The following is an 18,746-nucleotide window of genomic DNA, read 5'->3' on the forward strand; positions in this document are numbered from 1 at the left end:
ACACGACTGTGTTCCCATAAATTTGGAAATTACCGGAAATGGGGGGTGGGCCCCGGGTTCCTTACCCCATTTCAAAAAAAGGGCTCAGAGCATCTCATCATATTAATTCATAGAATGTTCATAGAAAACTGCATTCCAATCTAACAAAAACTAACGGAATAGTCATTTGAAAAATGGGGCCCCCGTTGTCCCCCTGGCGCTTCCGTGACACGTACGGGGTAATGGGGTAGGGGGCCCACCCCTCATTTCCGGTCATTTCCAAATTTATGGGAACATAGTCGTGTGATATATCGTTTCAAAGGTAATTCAACGTAGATTACGATTATGCCGGGGGCCCATCCCCCTTTTAGGCAATTTCCATTAAAGTCGTTTTCTCATTTATTTGTGAGTCAAATATTGCGACAGTTGGTGGTAACGAATCATTGACACATACCAATATATGAATTGGGCCCATTACTCTGTATGTGCCATGGGGGCACCATTTTTCAAATTACTACTCCTCCGTTAATGCTTGTTGAATCGGGCTGTAATTTGACATGGACATTCTATGAGCGGATGTCAAGAGTCAATCAGAGACTTTTTTGAAAGGGGCGAGGGGGACAGGGGCCTATCCCCTTTTCCGATTATTTCTAAATTTATCGGAAAATAGTCGTGTGATATATCATTTCAAAGGCAATTCAACGTAATACAATTTAATTTGTGTCACTGATTTCTTGGGAGCATGGAACGTGTTATTCTCGTGACGACGTTCCGCAGGCCCGGCCGTAGTTCATCAGAACTTGTTTACAACACAATATGCCAAATTAAAACTTTGAATAAAATGTCAAGAATTAGATTAGAATTAATAAACAACACTACTTCTATACCTAATACATTTGTTTTGAGCAGAAAAAAATTTATTTTTGGGTTTACTCTTTATATTTCTGTGGTGGTTTGAAAGAGTACCTTCAGTGTATTCAGATGAATAAAAAAATAAATGTGACATTCCAGCATCTTTAATATAACGCATTAACATAGATTATATCCACATTTGTGTTTAGGTCCTTCGGTGATCTTTACACTGTCTCCCAGTCAGCCTCAGAATAGACTTTAAAGTTAAGTTCAGCTGCTGGTGTGTAAATCTCTGAATGGGTTTAGAATCCATCAGTGAGATGTTAGTCAGGTATGAACCCAGCAGGTCTCTATGGACAGATAGTGGAGCCCAGAGTTCACACTTCACAACAAATATGGTGAAGCTGCTTTTAGTTGTTATGCTGCAGTCGGCATCCAATATGAACATTTTTAAATCCAAGTTAAAGGCACTCCTACTTTTCTCTACTGCCTATGACTGAGAGGGACAATTTTTTTAAATCTTTTTATTGTTGATTTCAAACTCTGTTTAATGTTTTTTGTTGCACTTTTTTTACAAAAATAAACTGGCCTTGCTTTGCCTACTGCTCTGCCACATACAAACAAACAATGGACTTTAACTCTCTTACTCGAATGTGTTAGTATTTACACATTGTAAGAGATACTCATCATGTACTTCTTTGTTTCCAGGGTGACCATGTTTGAAAAGGACAATCTGATGAATTCTGAGAACCTGGGAATAGTTTTTGGTCCGACCCTCATGCAGCCTCCGGAGCAGAACGCCTTGACAACCCTGAATGACATGAGACAGCAGAAGTTAGTGGTGCAGCTTATAATAGAACATGAAGACGTCTTATTCTGAGGACCGAGCCATGGATGCTGAACAAAAGGACGATTATTTATTCTGTCAAAGAGGACATTCACGCCACATTGACTCCTGTAAAGATTGAAAATAGTGTTCAAACTAAACTTGAAACGCTTTTGTTCTCGCATGATTGTTTTGGTTTGAGCTGGTTTTGTGTTGAATTTGTCCTGGTACTGTATGTTTAGTTTCCTTAGTTTTCATGCTCATTGTTTTCAGATTGGGGGTGGGTACTGTGTGTTTTTAACTACCTTCAATGCTGTTCATGCACTCACATTTGTAGACTGTCGCTACCCGGTGTAGCCTCAGTGACCAATCAGTGAAGGCCTGGTGCTGTGTCAACTGAGCCTCAAGGATCCACCAAGTAAAAATAATCCACATGATAAAAGATAAGAAACCAAGCAGATCCTTTGTTTGTGAAAAAACTAAAAGGATTATATTAACGCACTCATAAAACACTTTTTTTTGCTACAAATTTAAAAGATGATTATTTTCGTTTTTCACTTGATATTGTTTTAGTCTTTTAATAATGAATACTGTTGAAATGAGATTTGTTGTCCTGATGGACAAAGCCTATTTGCCAATGAAGAGTCCAAAATGCAACAGTTTTATGATGTTTTTTTTTTATGTTGAACTTTAGATATTAATTTACTTTTTTTAAATAATAAATAATGATTTCAACTCTTTGGTACATGCATCAATTGGGAGTTTAAAATGACTTTAGTGTAAATAACAGCTTTTCATGAAAAAAATAAATCTAAAAAATATTCCCAAACTTGTTTTCTCCGTGTAACGAATTGTTGGTGCAGGATGAGAATTGGCCCTCTTAGATTAAAGTTATCAACTGAATCCTTTCTACAAGCCCTGTTTAATTAAAAAAAAAAAGTATTTTTGTGAATGTTAAAAGTGAAAATGTAATTTATGAAATGATTTATTAAAGAATGTAAAAGTTGCGTTTAACCAAGCATGGCCTTTGGTCGTCTTTCACAGTGTGCATCTTCACTCGGAGGTGTGACGGAATCCAAGGTCCACATGGTTCAGAGCTCCTCACTTCCTCCTCACAGAAGTCTGAGTCATAAAATTACAGCAGGCAAATGCTAATTCATCAGGTCTGAGTACAAAAATGTAACAATCCTCTTAGTTAAATATGAGAGCTATGTGGCCCAGTGGTGACATCCAGTCTTATGACTTCTACATTCCATTCACTGCAGGTCTGAGTGTGACACTTTGTAGAACATTTGTCATGGTGCAGAGCAACCAATAAAAAGGCAAAAATAACAATGAAGGAATAAAATAACATGTTTTATTACAATCAATTGACTAAAACGTGCAAAAAATAGTCAATTTGCAGCATGAACAATTGCATGTACTCACTAGTCTGCAGGTCTGTTCATAATGTGACACCATGGGGTGCTGATTGTACAGTTACACATACTAAAATAAACAGCAACGTTTTGCAACATTTAGCAACAAACCACGTTTACAAAACGTATGTGAATTTTTTTTGTTACTTTTGAGCATTATTTGTGGAATGAGTGATATTTTTACCCCCTAAAAATATGTCAATGTTAAATCTAAATGTTAAATGTAAAGTTTAAATGTTAAATCTAAATCTAGATGTTAAATCTAAATCTAGATGTTAAATCTAAATCTAAATGTCACGGGTGAAACTAAATATTTAGCTAATATGCAAATTTACGGAAGTGCCATATAAGTTTGCGTTTATTTTGGTTTTTGGTGATTTAACACTTAGATTCAACATTTAGATTTTGCATTGAAATTTAACATGTATATTTAAATGTAACATTTAGATTTAACATTGACATTACATTTTTACGAGAAATAAAATATCACAAACTTCACAAATATTGCTGTAATTCTGGTCAAAAGTAACAAAACAAATTCACATATATTTTTGAAACGTTTGTTGCTAAATGTTGTAAAAAAAAAAAGTTGCTATTTTTAGCATGCGCAACTTTACAATCAGAACTTTTATTATTCTGACACTTGAATGTTTGTGGCCCTTCCTAGAGGTGCAATTTCATGAAATTTTGCAGAAGGGTATAGTTTGGTGAAAAATGTAGTTTTTTGATGGAATTTCTGGACTCGTTAGCGCCACCGAGCATTTGTAACTTTCCACTGGTTTGAAGTAACTGGATGGCATTCGGTAAGTATACGCATTAGACCATGACTAGCAAAATTGTAATTTGAACTAATAACCTAAATCCAACAGGTAGTCTGCAATTTAGAATTTAGCACACCAAATGTAGCAATTTCTCTCAATTTTTGTTGTTTGTTGCCAATAAGAAAACTTTTTTGTTGGACATTTGCAATCAAAACACCAAACCTGACCCTTTTAAACATAAATGATGTCATCTGAACCTGTTAATTGACTCATGCTTCATAGAACCCAGTTTCCTTAGTCAAAGTCAATGCTTTGGCTTGCATACCGGGTGTAAATAGAGCTATTAATTCACTTGTTCTCTTGACTTCATAATACCCACTTTAATATTGAATTATTGCTTTTAAAAGGGAGCAACTGCTAAAAAAAAAAAATCAATCAATATTCAAGGTTAACTTTTATTGTTCTTAATCAGCTAATTGTATTTTAACCAGAGCAGCATAAAAACAGCACTGAACATTAGGCAACAATGATAATAATAATAATTAAAAAAAGTTTAACACTAACGACAGCAGTGATGAGTAAGCTAATGATTAAGCACAGTGTGTCTGTGAGCTGACACACAGGCCATTTTGTGCAACTGTGGTCACTTCCCTACATGGGTTCAATGCATTATGTTTATATGTGGTGAGGTTTTCATGTCAAAGTAATAAAACAAATTTACAAAAACAAACAGAAAAAGGTCTATGAATGTTTCTGTGCCTAAAAGTGTCTGTGATTTCATTCCCGTCATGGTTCGCCCTAATTTCTGCCCTGACACTGCATGACTTTCTGCTTACACAATCTAAATATTTGACTGGGATTTTTTTTTTTTTTTTTGTCTTCAGAAATTCTTCAGAAACTCAGGGACATTTTGTTCGTAAGTGTTGCCTTGGATTCCTTTCTCTATTGAGAAACTGCTCATCACTGAATGTGTAATGACATACCATTACCATCAAGGAAATCACAGCAGCAAGTAGATGCTCCAGCTACAGCTCAGACACAAACAGGACCAGGGCGCCCTCCAGTGACAGATGTAACACTGCATAAAAGATTATTTGGCATCATTGTCTCTTACTGACTTACAATTTATAGATTTAGTTGATTTTTATCTTATTTTTCACGCCAACCTTAACACAGAATACTGTAGTGATACTTTCAGTGCTTTTATATTTAAAGCAATATGACAGAAAATGTGTCAAATTTATTGAAATTGATGGAACAATAAAATACAAATTACTAACGCATCAGCACCAGTAGAATTAGAGTATAACTTGGTTGCTAATGGTCTATTCCAAGTTCATACTCCTTGAATAATAATACAACTTTTCATTATTTTTGAAAGCGCTTTAAGTAAGCTTTTGCCTTTTTTTTCCCTCTAAAACTAACAAATAGAGAGAGATATCCATTTGTTCTGGCATTTTTTGTGTCTTTTTTTTCAGTAACAGAATTGAGGAAAAACTATCAAAGTGTGAGGAAAACAGCCACAAACTGTTATTTCCAAAGGTTCGCCAACAAATTTGAGGTAAATTCACATTCAGAAAAGAAAAAGAAAAGCTCATCTTGACCGACGACATCAGAGTTCATCGTGCTGGTAGGTGAATTCCCGCACAGAGATAAATCCATCTTCATCCTCGTCTTCGTTTTTGAAGATGTCCTCAACCATGACTTCGTGATGCGTGTCATTGGGTGAGTAGCCATGTTTCTCAAACTCCTTCTTTAAGTATTCTTTTATCTGAAACGGAAGGAGAGCCTCAACCTGAGTACACAGTAATTTAATTATGCAAAAAAAACAGCGTGCGAACATAATGTCACCTCCTGTTTGGAGAGCTTCCAGTCATCATTGAGATCCATATCACGGAAAGACTCATGGGACCTAGGACCATCTCGGATCTCCATCAGTTCAATGTCAAAGATGAGAGTACTACTGGGAGGAATCTTTCCTGCAAATGAAATAAAAAATCTCCATGTAGTATTTAATCATATCAAAGAGTAAGCAGTGGTGGAGAGTAATAAAAGTACATTTACTAATGTACTGTGGTTTTTGAGTATCTGTACTGTACTTGAGTATTATTTTGGGTTATTCTTCATACTTACTTTCACTCCACTACATTTGAAAGACAAATATTGTATTTGTTACTCTATTACATTTCTGTGGATTCTCTCGTTACTCAGTAGTTTATCTCATGCTCGTCATCAAGGTAAGAGCCAATCGGAGAGAGAGTTACCCAAGTACAAGTACGTAGCGTCTTAGGGTTAGGATTAGGTTATAACCCAATATCGCAACAATGTTTAGGGTTAGGGTTAGGTTGTCATACTACCTAAACTGGCCAATGACTGACCTATCGGATAGAAAGTCGGTATATTGATACGGCAACCGTATGGAGAGCCACTGCCTTAAAAAATATACCTCCTGGTGCACAAACGTTACTACAAGTATTAGAAATATGGTTTTGTTAACAATACAGGTGTTGGTTAGATTCGTTTTTTTGGCAGATAAAACAGTTGTATTGATGAATGCAGCTGAGTTATTAAATAAAGTTAAAAAAAATGATGATTTGGTTGGTTTGATGTGGTTTTATTAAACACAAAGCTAAATGTTATGGTAGTTCATGAAACACCAGTGTTATTCAACTGTACTACAGTACTATATAAACATGGAACAAATCATGCATCAGTGTTTTCTTATTTGCAATTACAGTATGATGAGGAAAATTATGTTGGATTTGTTGAATTACTAGTTTAAATAGTATTTTTTATGCAAATACAGCACTTTCATTTTCTTTTTAAATAAGTATCTGTACTTTCACTTAAGTATTAAAGTTGAGTACCTTGTCCACCTCTAAGAGAAGTAATGTATTCTTTTTATATTTCTACCTTTGCCTTCTTTTCCATATGCCAGTGATGGAGGGATGACAAGCTTCCTGCGCTCTCCTGTGCACATGTCTCTCAGACCTTTATCCCAGCCTTTGATCACCTCTCGGATCCCAAGAGTGAACCACACAGGATTCTGATCCCCCTCCTTGCGACTGCAGAGTCAGAACAAGTATTCATTGATGACGAAACAACGCTACATAGCATGCATTTGTAATTAAGTACTGCATATCACATCTTAGTATGAATTAGGGCTGGGCAATATTTCGAGATTCAAAATATATTGGCAATATAGAAAATGACAATATCTCCCATATCGAGATACACATATATACATATAGTTTTTTTTTTCAACTTGTTTTATGTATACAATCACACAGTACAAATCACATAATCACATCATAGTATTAAATATTATTCATAGAGTACAGTCAAACATAGTCCTTTACCATTTTGAGAAAAAATATCGAAATACGAGTTTTGGTCCATATCACCCAGCGCTAGTATATGAATAATACACTTTTTAAGACTGAAAGTTATTTTCATTCATCCAAGTATAAACAGAGCCCATAACTGTATCTAATACTGATGCAGAGGGGAGGCTATTACCTGGAGTGAAACATGGTGTGATTACTCTCCAGAAAGCCTTCGTAATGAACAAGTAGCATGTCTCCATATTTGGATTTACGATAACACATGAAGGGTTTGTGCAAAACTTCGATTTCAACTTCAGGCTCAGGCAGCTTTCCAGCAGAGGCAAAAAAAACCATCCATATTAATATGGAGCAAAAACAAAACATTTTAACAGTCTAATACCGATTCAGTCGCTAAACACTAGAATTCGAAAAAATAATAATAAAGTGCATGTGATTGATAAATAAAAGAGCGGAAAAGCCGATACGTGGCAATCAACTTTTGCAACAACTGCGTTGCCAGATAGAGTGGAGGATTTCCTCCAATTCACATTTTGCTAACATTTTTCCTAAAGTCTATGACAGCTTTTCCTGTAGCCCACAGGCTCACAATACATTTAGACATTGGTTATTGTTGTATCTTGAGGCATCGATTTGATGAAACATGGAACAATCCCTGTCATATTATTGTCGATATAAAATCAGTTAAAAAAAGGTTGTAAAATAAAATAAATATATATATATTTATTTATTTGTGTGTTTGTAAATGTAGTTTTCAAACTACCTCCTTAATAAAACTATATGTAAACTGACGATCTGATCTGACCATGAAACGCACTCATTTACCATCACAAAATGGTTTGAGAAAAACTAAACCGGTAAGGGAAACTACTCAACCTGGCAACCCATCTACTGTCAGTAACCCGCCCTTCGCCATGACTTAAAAAGCCCCGCCTATTATCTTCACTCCGTTTTTCTATTGGTGGGGGAGCACGTCAGTTATAATAGTCCACGCCCACTGTACTTAATACCTGCCGAAGTAAACTGGAGCTACGTTAAAAAAAAATCCAGCCAAGCGCCGTCTGTGACCGAATCACAAAAAAGTTTACGTACTTTTATGTGCGCAACGTAAGTTAAAGCCAAGGTAGTTACGCCACGGTTTACACTCGGGGGCCCGATGGAGTCGCTGCAATCAGCTGAGCATCCCGTCTTTAGTGCGATATACAAGTAATGAACGGCAGAAAAACCTAATATTTAACGATGGAGGGGATGCTGTATAAGTGGACCAACTATATAAGTGGTGAGTTCTGGCTTCAGCGGCTGTGTGTTGTTAGCTGAGGAGCTCGTTTTGTCGTTGCTAGCTAGCATGACAGCGAGTTAGTGATAACGTTAATACGGGAAAGCTAATGTTAGCTCTCCGCTGTCTGTCGGAGCTTATGAGTCACTTTAAACGCACATTAAAGCCACTCTGCTTTGTGAGCAGATTAATAAGATAACTGGTCATCTGTGTTTATTTAGTAATATCTGGTTTATTGTTTATTATAGTTTTCGCTGTGTTATCTAACTTTTCAAAACACACAGGATATTTTTAACAAATAAATGAATGGTTGTGAGACGAAGAGCAATAATTGATGGGGCCTTGACATTTAAAATGTTACTGATAATAGTTATGGCTGATTTATGTTATGACATAATTTATTGAACAGATTTTAGATGTATTTCTAATTGTATGTATACTGGCACACTAACCTAAACACATAGGTATATTTAAAGAGTTTGTTGTTGTTTTAATATTTAGAAAAGGAAGTGAATTCAGTACTTAGAACATAATAAAATGCTTTTATTGTCTTCATTTCACACAAAATATAGCAAAATTAAGCGACAACTCTCGTGGTGCAAGACAAAAAAGAAGAAAAGATAGATATGTGTATATATATAAAGTAGGAATGTCCCTATACAACTTTTTCACTTCCGATACAATACCGATATTGCAGCCTTGAGTATTGGCTGATACCGATATCGATACGATATCAGCTCGAATCATACATACTTTTATTACTTAAGTTGTAGAGTGGAATGTTAGAAAAGTCTTGATCAAGTGATGTTATTCAAACCGAAAACAATAGTCAGCAATTAAAGTTCACTTCAGTTATTATTTACTGTCATTTTATGGTGGGGACAAAAACTTATCGGAGCGCTTATATTGGAGATTTTAGATGCAGTCCGATAAAAACCGATATGCGTTTCCTGGCTGATATTGGACCGATATCAATATCGGATCAGGACACCCAGAGTAAGCATAACTTAAAAACACAACTTAATAGATATAAGTAATTACATGCTAAGAATGATCAATATTGAATCGGGACACCCTTAATACAAAGGGCCAATAAGACTATAAATAAACAGTGAGAGCAACAACAGCAAGGATGAATACATTGCATTGTTACAAATTAACTGAAATTGACTTACTATATATTTAGGCTATGTATGTGTTTTAAATATTTGCATACTTGGGTTGTTGGCTGCGCTGCTTTCTCAATTAAATATTACACATTTTAGCGCCAACTCGTCTATCAATTGTTTTTCCAGGATGGCAGCCACGCTGGTTTGTCCTTGATGGGGGAACCTTGTCTTATTATGACTCCCAGGAAGACGCCTGGAAAGGCTGTAAAGGCAGTATCAAGATTTCAGTGTGTGAAATCCAAGGTCAGTGTAATCCACTTTGTCCACTCAGTGTGAACATGTTATTGACTCTAGCTCTAAACAGGGTGTAACTTTGTCTCCTGCTGCTGTTGTAGTTCATTCCTCTGACTCTACACGAGTGGACCTGACCATTCCAGGAGAGCAGTACTTTTACCTGCGAGCCATCAACGCTGCAGAGAGGCAGAAATGGCTGGTGGCGCTGGGGACTGCTAAAGCTTGTCTTACAGATAACCGAACCAAGAGAGAAAAAGGCAAAAAAAAAAAAAAAAAAGTCCAGTATCGCATAGCGTTTAAATGACCTCTAATTAGTTTGTTGTTGCTTTGTCACAGAACTCCAGGAGAACACAGAGGCATTGAAAACCAAGATGTCTGAGCTCAGATTGTACTGTGACCTTCTTCTCCAACAAGTAAACAGAATCAAAGAGAGCGACGAGCTCGAAGAAACGGCAGAGGTGAGGTTTGGATCAACAAAAAGAAATGTGCTTTTGTTTTGTTTTTGTCTCTGATGGATTTCTGATTGCTGTGTGATGAGGCTTAGTGAAATAACTGATACTGTACAGATACATGCTCTGTGTCCTGTTGCTGGTGGATCACAACAGTCGTGCTATAAGTGGCCTCTGTGTTTCCGTGTGTTCTCTATGTAGACGGGGATTGACACTGGAAACATGGTGAAGTCCACATGCACTACTTTCCTGAAGACTCTGGAGGAATGCATGCAGATAGCAAATCATACCTTTAATACAGACATGGCAACCCAGAGTCCCCCTGGGACGCCGCCCGTCACAGTCATCAAACCCCTGAAGGTGTTTTTCTCTCAACAACTTAATCACAAACTGATACAACCAGTTTTTGTACTATTTTAAAAAATATTTGACATTATGTTGCTTTTATCTGCAGATGAAACCTGTCAATCATCCGAACCAGAATCATGGAGAAAAGTAGGTTTGTTTTTGAACTTGTTTCTGAATTTGTAATGATCATTGAGCGGCTTTTAGTCTGGAATAGAATCAGTTTTATATGAATTTCTTGGTTTGCAACAAATACAAGTCTTGCATTTTCATCGTTTTAACTTTACTTTATGATCCATGTGACACAAAAAGCATTTCTAAATGTCTAAGAAGGTTATGATCCATGTGTTCTCTGAACATATTGCAGGTGGGGTGATTTGGGTGAGATGATCGCACCTGACAGCCAGAGCCTCGACTCAGGACCAGAGGAACCAGTTAAACTCGAGCACAACTCTTCTCCATCCGGTGAGTCAGGCTCATCCACCACTTCTCACTCAGAAATGATTCAGGCTTCCCGATTTTGTCCATTAAGAACAATGGAACTACTACTAAATTAAAGTAAAGAACACTGTCAACGTAAGGACTGTAAAGCCACTGATGGAAAAGAAAAGCAAAATCTATTTCTAGAATACAATGTGAAAATAAAAAAAATAAAGTTGCTCATAATACACACAGGTAATAGACCACTGGTTCTGATTTGACTACAGCATTTCTTATTTCTGAATCTAAGTACCTCTCTCCGATCAGAATACTTTGAAAAAACAACTATAGAGCATAATGAGCTAATGAATGAATGACAACACACATTTTAAATGATCTTGTTTTGTAAATAAGTGGAATAAAACAGTATTTAGTGCTTCCTGAATAGATTTATTTTTGGAGTTTTTATAATTTCTGGTCATCTACTGCTTGGTCTGGGACCAAAACTGTATTTTCAGTTCATGTTCTAATCAAGATCATTTCCATCGTTATCATTATTATGATTATTATTTATAACTAAAATATTAAACATAGTAAAACCATATATTTTAATGCTTTCATTTTCCACACTCTCTCTCTCTCTACCCCCTGTAGTGCCATTACGTATCCCAAACGAAGCGTTTCCATCCTCCTTGGAAATGTGCAAAATTTAAATGACGCATTCATAGCTGGTAATGGAAACATCTGAATTTCGGGAAAAGAAACACTCAAATATCGCTAAAAATGTTTATGCTTTCATGAGAAGGAATTTCAGACGTTTTGATATTGAAATGTGTTACTATGGAAGTAACGAGGCTCCTGCTCAAAACAACCTTCAATGGAAACGCGTTCAAAGCGCAATTATACTTTGTCGACATTTAGAAATATCACTTTTATTTTTGCGAGAATCCGTATTGGAAACCCAGCTACAGTTTTAGACAATCAGTGTCTCCTTCTCTGATATTATCTAACTTGAATGAAATGTAATACTTTTTTAATCATATTTCTCTTCTTTCAAAATGTCTTCCTTTTCCTGCTTTTGCAGACAGTGAAGCAGCAGGGGGCTCAGTTCAAGAAGAACACGCTACTTCCGATCTACAAAGGCCCCGTCATGACTCTGAGACTGAATACTTTGACCAACCAGCGGAAACGGAGGAACTGAACGGCACCGACGATCAAAAGGAGACAAAAGAGGAACCAAAGGAGGAGGTAGAGAGTGAAGGACAGGACAACACTAGGGATGTGAACGCTGTGGACACTCGACAACAACAAAAAGAAACAAACCCTGGAGAAAGCGAGACTTTCAGAGACGTCTCTGAGCCTGAGGACACAGAGCAGGTGGAAACGTTCTTCAGCACAATGAGTCACAGGTACGAACATGCTACTCAGGAAGGTCACATCCTTTAAAGTCTCCACGTCCACATTTACTGTTTCATGGCTACACTTCAGTAACGCAGTATTAGAAAACACCATTTTAATCCATTAATAGTATCTTTAAGTATTTCTGTCAATCAAGCTGCTTTATTTGACTTTACTGCACAGTGACTTAGTTTGTTTGAGTGTATTAAATGTATTACTATGTTGTACTACTAACTGGTTTTAACTCATGAATGGTTCAGCTGAAGTTTTAACGATGTGATGATGGTCACGTGGTGTGTTTTCTTTTCATCACACACACATAACAGGGATCCACTCACCTGACACTTGGGTTTGTAAAGTTTTTTTTTTTGTTTTTTTAGTGAAATTCTCTGTTTGTCTTCCAACCTATTGAATTTAGTCTTTCAGAGTGTTACTGACCAGTGTGTGAGTTTGAATTACCGTTGCTGTGATATTGTAGACTGTTGTTAAAATGGAAGAAAACAAAAGTCCTGCCCAGTCAGTATTAAACACGAGGACGAGTGTTAGTGTTAATGTTTTAATTGGTCATTTAAAAAAAAAAAAAAAAAAAACAAGGACAACTTTAAAGGGAATATAAACTGTCATGTAGACTTTAATGTCCAGGATTGCATGATGTGTGAATCATTTCTTAGGCTTGGTTCTGACGTTTGTACTGCCGTTGTCTTTTGTTTGATTTAATCAAATAAAACCAGAACTCAGACCGTGCACCTCTAATCTATTCTCCTGTTTGAATCTGTTCCACTTTTTGTTTTGTTTTTTAGATTTAGTGATATAAGACTGGATGACGACAATGGTATCCCAACACAAGAGTTTTTGGACTCATGCTATGCAATAGTACCTGTATTAGGTAGGCTGGTCACTCTGTCACTCCTCACCTCAACCTGCCTCCCACTTCCCACAATGCTTTGCTGCATCTTTCAGTGATTTGGGCTGTAACTCCCTTCTATTGATCTTCTCACTTCTTGTTTTCCTATTGGTTAATTTCTGGTGCGTCCCATTGCTATTTTCAAGTTTTTGTTTTTGGTTTATTTATTTATTTATTTTTCCATCATGGCATAAACTCCTTCATTTTATGCATCTTTGTATTTTTTTTATTTTTTTTTAAAGCCTAAAACCTTTTTATTATTGATTCCTGTATGACAGCTTTACACACAGTAAATGCTCAGTGGCACCATACATACATATATAATATATGTACGGTTATATGTGAATTTAGACGCTTACTAACACTGTGGACAAGACTAATTAATTAATTTGTCTTGTAATGTTTTACGCTGCACCATGATTTATCTATTTAATGGTGAACTTCCCCATTATTATACCTTATTAATAGCAACTCAGCTATAATTCCAAAAATGCCCAAAGTGAGGGAAGATCAAATTAGTTAAATCTAATGTGGTGGTTGTTGGAAAGTAATTAAATCTTTAGTGATTAGATGTGTCTTAATTTGAGGTTTTTATGAGAAAAATGGCTCGTTGTTGTCTTAGAGTGAAGAAGTAATCCTATTTAATCCAAACCTAAATCCAAAAATCTGTGCAATTTTCCCCTTAGCTTTTATGTGGCGCCAATTGTAAAGTTGCGCATGCTGAAATGAACAGCAACATTTAGCAACAAATCACATTTAAACATTTATGTGAATTCTTTTACGTTACTTTTGACCAGATTTAGAGCAATATTTGTGATATTTTTTTTCTCTTAAAAATATGTTGACGTTTAGATTTAACTTTGACATTGTATTTTACGAGAGAAAAAATAACACAAATTTCACAAATAACTATCACAAAGATTTACAGCAATATTTGTGAAATTCCTGATATATTTTTTTCTTTTAAATGTTATGTTAACATTTAATATTTAACATTTAGATTAAACTTTGACACTGTATTTTTACGAGAGAGAAAAAATCACAAATTTCACAAATATTGCTCTAAATCTTTGTGATATTTTTTTCTCGTAAAAATACAATTTCAAAGTTAAATCTAAATGTTAAGATTAACATATTTTTACTAGAAAAACAATTCACAAAGGTTTACAGCAATATTTGTGAATTTTTTAAAATATTTTTTTCCTTTTAAAATGTGTCAGTGTTATGTTAACATTTAGATTTAATATTTAACATTTAGACTTACTTTGACATTGTATTTTTACGAGAGAAAAAATATCACAAATATTGCTGTAAATCTTTGTGATATTTCTTTCTAAAAAACAGAATGTCAAAGTGAAATCTAAATGTTAACATTAACATATTTTTACAAGAAAAAATTTCACAAATATTACTGTAAATCTGTTTAAAAAAATAAAGTTTTTTCAAACGTGGTTTGTTGCTAAAAGTTGCTGTTAACTTTAGCGTGCACAACTTTACAATCCGTCTTTATTTATTTAATGTCTTTATTGAGCATTGGGTAGGAGAGCTTTATTTATCAGTGACGCATTGCTCCAGTCAAAACATGATTGTTCTTTTGAAACAGTCTATAAAGTGATGGTAGATTCTCTCTTCTCAGACAAACTGGGCTCCACAGTGTTTGCACCAGTTAAAATGGATTTTGTCGGAAACATCAAGGTGAGTGTTGCTGATGAAGAAAACATGAAGAAACTATTGTCTAAGTGCATGTTAATTCATACGAATGAATTAGCACAGATAACACTAGATGTCTTACTCACCCATCACTGATGGCGTTCCACCTCGTCTGTAGAAAATTCAGCAGAAACTGATCTCCGACCCAGGGAACTTCCCCACACTACAATCCATCGTTCTACATGAAGTCCACGCTGATGTCGCCCAGGTACGAAACTCTGCCACCGAGGCTCTGCTGTGGCTCCGACGAGGCCTCAAGTTCCTCAAGGAGTTTTTGTCTGAGATCAATCGAGGAGGGAAAGACATCCACGCAGCTCTATGTAAGCAAGGTTACAACATTTAGAAACAACAGTAATGATGCAGTCAGAGTTTTAAAGCACTCGTCAATGTACCCGTTTACCTCCACACAGACAACGCCTACGGGAGGACTCTGAGGCAGTACCACGGCTGGGTCGTACGAGGTGTTTTTGCTGTACGTACGCTTTTATCACTCATTCACTTTCACTTCAATTCATTTATTTATTTATTTTCAAGCATGGACAAGAAAACAAAAAATACAACGAACAAAAAACTTAGATTAGATCAATGTACACTTATAATTGCAATATGTCTGCTTAAAAGTACAGTAAGTGGGATGAAGAATGACTTATTTAATCCAAATTGAACCCCCATTTCTTAATCATACAATTTTCACCATATTGCGTCTGTCTGTTTGGACTTTAGAAATACACAATAAGTACTAATCAGAATAGGAAAAAAAACTAACTAATAATCAGTAACTTAAGATATACAAGAATTCAATGCAAACTAGATGCAGTTGATTGGCACCGTTTGACTTTGTTGCAGCTGGCGCTGAGGGCGGCCCCGTCTTACCCCAGCTTTTCAGCTGCCTTGGTGACGAAAGAGGGCGACGAGCTAAAGAGCAGCTTCACCAGTGGAATGCATCGAGACCTGGGGGTGTATCTGCCCGCCATGGAGAAGCAGCTGGCGGTCTTAGACGCTCTGTACGAAGACTACGAGCTGGAATCTGACGAAGTGGTGTGACCTGAGGAAGAGGGTGAACACTAATGGAGACTACTGCTTCCCAACGCACACCTGAAGTGTTTCTGGTTCTGAGCTTGTGGGCGAGAGAAATGAAAAGTTGATATTTGCAAGATATTATTGTCAGCAGTCAAGTGAAGAAATGTACGTTCAAGATCTTGTTGAAAAGATCCTTGATGTGTTGATAGGTCACATGTTTGTGGTTTGGTGGCATTCATTCTATGTATGCTTTCAGGTAATGTCTTCGATTGAAGATTGTTGATTATTTTTTTTGTTTTGTTAAATGAATCAATGTGTAAGGGCATCTTTTATTCCTCAGCATCAGAATTAAAGCTAAAAGCTAAATATTGCACTGTTAATCTGAATAATTTATTTAAATTTAAGGATGAATATATAATCTTACCCTAAACAGTAAATCTTAAAATGTTTACTGCTCATTACATTACTGGTGCAGTGTGTAGTTATAGGATCACAAATAAATAAAATAAACTTTCAGTTTACGCAGCTTTTGTTTTTATACGTCCTCCACTTAAACCTATGCAAATGACGCTGTTTGACTTTATTTATTTATTTGTTCAGTTCACATTAATGACTGAGGCTTTATCAGGAGGATGTTTGAGCATGTTTGTCAATTGCATGTTTTATAAATGAAGTAACATAAGTGGCAGCGTAAACTTGTTTGACCCTGATACAAATATCTGAACTGAACATGTTCTGCTTTGCTTCACTTTACACTTGATACAAACAATAAGGTTTTTCACCATCTAGTGCAAGCCCTGACCAAATGTTCATCACATTTTTATGATTTAGAATTTATTGCTGACTATAAGTGGTAAACACTCGTCTGAGCCAACTGAACAAAGTCTGTATTCTAACAACTTTGCTTTTATCACACAACTCAGTAGATGCACATCACCTAAGTGCATTGGGTTGTGTTATTGTAAGGGATGGGTTCAATGTTATTTCTGCAATTACAGTATTGTAATACATGATACAATGTTTTTTTTTTCCCCTAAAACTGTATATAAGAGATTATTTGATTTTTACATAAATATAATTAAAAAGCGTTGTCCTTTCTCCAAATGTGTGTTCATTCATTTTAAGATACCATTCACACATTTTAACAACATATTACCCAAACACAAAAGTATCTTGTTTATTTTCATACTCATTTGTTCTTTTGAAATTTTTTCCTGGGAAAATGTATTAGAAAATTCAACAGACTGAATATTATTGAGCTGAATGATGTCTAGCATATTCAATTTATTTTTAATTTTTTACTTCACAACACAATGAAAAAAAAGCAGATAAAACTTACAAAGTTGAGGCTACATAAATGCTAAAATAAAATGAATAATTTCTGTATACGTAAAACAAAACAAACCCTACTTACTACCCTAATTTAGACCTTAACATTCAAGGCGTCTTAAAACTTTACATAAAATGAATCAAACAAAATTGTTCCCATAATTCCAGCAAGTTCTTTTTGAATAATATATTTAGGTTTTATTTATTCAGACAACTGTTTTTCAGGAACAGTTACTTTGATCTCCGGACATGTTTCGACTGTCCACTGCCAGTCTTCTTCAAAGGCGTCTGCTGATCGCTTTGATGTTTCCTTGACTTGTGCGCAATAATTCCAGCAAGTTGTTCAGGAAATGAATAAAGGAAACCTTAACATATTATTCAATATGAATTTGCAGGAATTATTACGTGGAAATCAAGGAAACAGCGAAGCAATCAGCAGACGCCTCTGAAGAAGACTGGCAGTTGACAGTTGAAACATGTCAGGAGATCAAAGTACATCTTTTCTAGAGCTTAAGAAGGGTTGGCTACTATTACATTCACTCAAATGAAGCCAACTACTGAAGAATATTAACTCTGGGTTTGTTGAAATTAGACTTAAACTTTCTTTATTATCATTCAAACTATAACAGCAAAATTAAGTTGCATTGGCTCGTATTACCGGAGAAAAAAACAGCAGCAAGTATTTACATAAGGTAAGTACTATTTGAAAAAATAGGGTGCAGATATAAATAGATATCAGAGGAATAGTTATGTGTAAGATTCCTATACAGATAAGTATATTGCAGGTTTTCTTTAATACATGGTATATTGTCTAAGGTCAGGTCAGGGGTCAGGGTCAGGGTGTGTGTGTGGCATCTCTGTGTCTTACCCCTCTATTGCAGTGTTTCTCAAATGGGGGTATGTGTATCCCGAGGGCTACGTGATGGCACTACAGGGGGTACATGAAAGTGGAAAATTAACAAATCAAATTGTGAAAAATATGGGGATTTTAAGATGTGTTTCGGGTTAAAATGATAGTCATAATAATGATGATGGAAATGATCTTGATTAGAACAGGAACTACAAATAGTGGACAGTTTTTGGATGACCGGCGGTAATCATAAAAAGTATAAAAATAAATCTATTCAGGGGGCACTAAATACTGTTTAATTCACTTATTTACTAAATTAGATTTAAAATAATAATGATTAAGCCTTTTCGTCATATATGTACAGGTACATACAGAAAATGTGTTCTCTGCATTTGAGCCATCACTCATTGATGAGGAGCAGTGAGCAGCCACAGTGTAGCAGGTAGGGTTAAGGGGCTTGCT

General features: G+C 35.8%; 3 protein-coding genes across 3 annotated transcripts in view; 2 read left to right on the forward strand and 1 right to left on the reverse strand.

Moving 5' to 3' along the window:
* chn2 (chimerin 2) overlaps positions 1-2,590 on the forward strand; it is a 33,474-nt gene extending 30,884 nt beyond the window's left edge. Inside the window, exon 13 of the mRNA XM_028469950.1 lies at positions 1,540-2,590. Within this exon, the coding sequence (XP_028325751.1) occupies positions 1,540-1,711 (172 nt within the window). The 3' untranslated portion in view covers positions 1,712-2,590. The remainder of the gene's footprint in view (positions 1-1,539) is intronic.
* Positions 1,510-7,645, reverse strand: fkbp14 (FKBP prolyl isomerase 14). The gene is made up of 5 exons (XM_028469951.1): positions 7,356-7,645; positions 6,750-6,901; positions 5,688-5,815; positions 4,820-5,607; positions 1,510-1,642 (listed from the first exon to the last, which is right to left on the reverse strand). Exons 1-4 carry the CDS (start codon positions 7,544-7,546, stop codon positions 5,449-5,451), a joined length of 630 nt encoding a protein of 209 aa, XP_028325752.1. The 5' UTR covers positions 7,547-7,645; the 3' UTR covers positions 1,510-1,642; positions 4,820-5,448.
* A 523-nt stretch (positions 7,646-8,168) lies between these two features.
* On the forward strand, positions 8,169-17,209 carry plekha8 (pleckstrin homology domain containing, family A (phosphoinositide binding specific) member 8). The gene is made up of 13 exons (XM_028469949.1): positions 8,169-8,459; positions 9,752-9,868; positions 9,961-10,116; positions 10,196-10,317; positions 10,510-10,668; positions 10,763-10,803; positions 11,021-11,118; positions 12,158-12,482; positions 13,272-13,357; positions 15,012-15,070; positions 15,204-15,405; positions 15,496-15,557; positions 15,932-17,209. The coding sequence occupies exons 1-13, from the start codon at positions 8,420-8,422 to the stop codon at positions 16,127-16,129; spliced, it is 1,665 nt and encodes a 554-aa protein (XP_028325750.1). The 5' UTR covers positions 8,169-8,419; the 3' UTR covers positions 16,130-17,209.
* The last annotated feature ends 1,537 nt before the right edge of the window (positions 17,210-18,746 follow it).

The sequence above is a fragment of the Gouania willdenowi genome, chromosome 16 (genome assembly GCF_900634775.1).
Source record: "Gouania willdenowi chromosome 16, fGouWil2.1, whole genome shotgun sequence".
Classification (NCBI taxonomy): Eukaryota; Metazoa; Chordata; class Actinopteri; order Blenniiformes; family Gobiesocidae; genus Gouania; species Gouania willdenowi.

Coding starts and splice junctions, on each gene's coding strand:
- fkbp14 (XM_028469951.1), bottom strand. CDS start 7,546: ATGTTTTGTTTTTGCTCCATATTAATATGGATGGTTTTTTTTGCCTCT. Junction 5,816..6,749: donor ATATGGAAAAGAAGGCAAAG/GTAGAAATATAA, acceptor TTTCATTTGCAG/GAAAGATTCCTCCCAGTAGT. Junction 5,608..5,687: donor GGAAGCTCTCCAAACAGGAG/GTGACATTATGT, acceptor CTTCCGTTTCAG/ATAAAAGAATACTTAAAGAA.
- plekha8 (XM_028469949.1), top strand. CDS start 8,420: ATGGAGGGGATGCTGTATAAGTGGACCAACTATATAAGTG. Junction 11,119..12,157: donor GCACAACTCTTCTCCATCCG/GTGAGTCAGGCT, acceptor CTGCTTTTGCAG/ACAGTGAAGCAGCAGGGGGC. Junction 15,558..15,931: donor TCGTACGAGGTGTTTTTGCT/GTACGTACGCTT, acceptor ACTTTGTTGCAG/CTGGCGCTGAGGGCGGCCCC.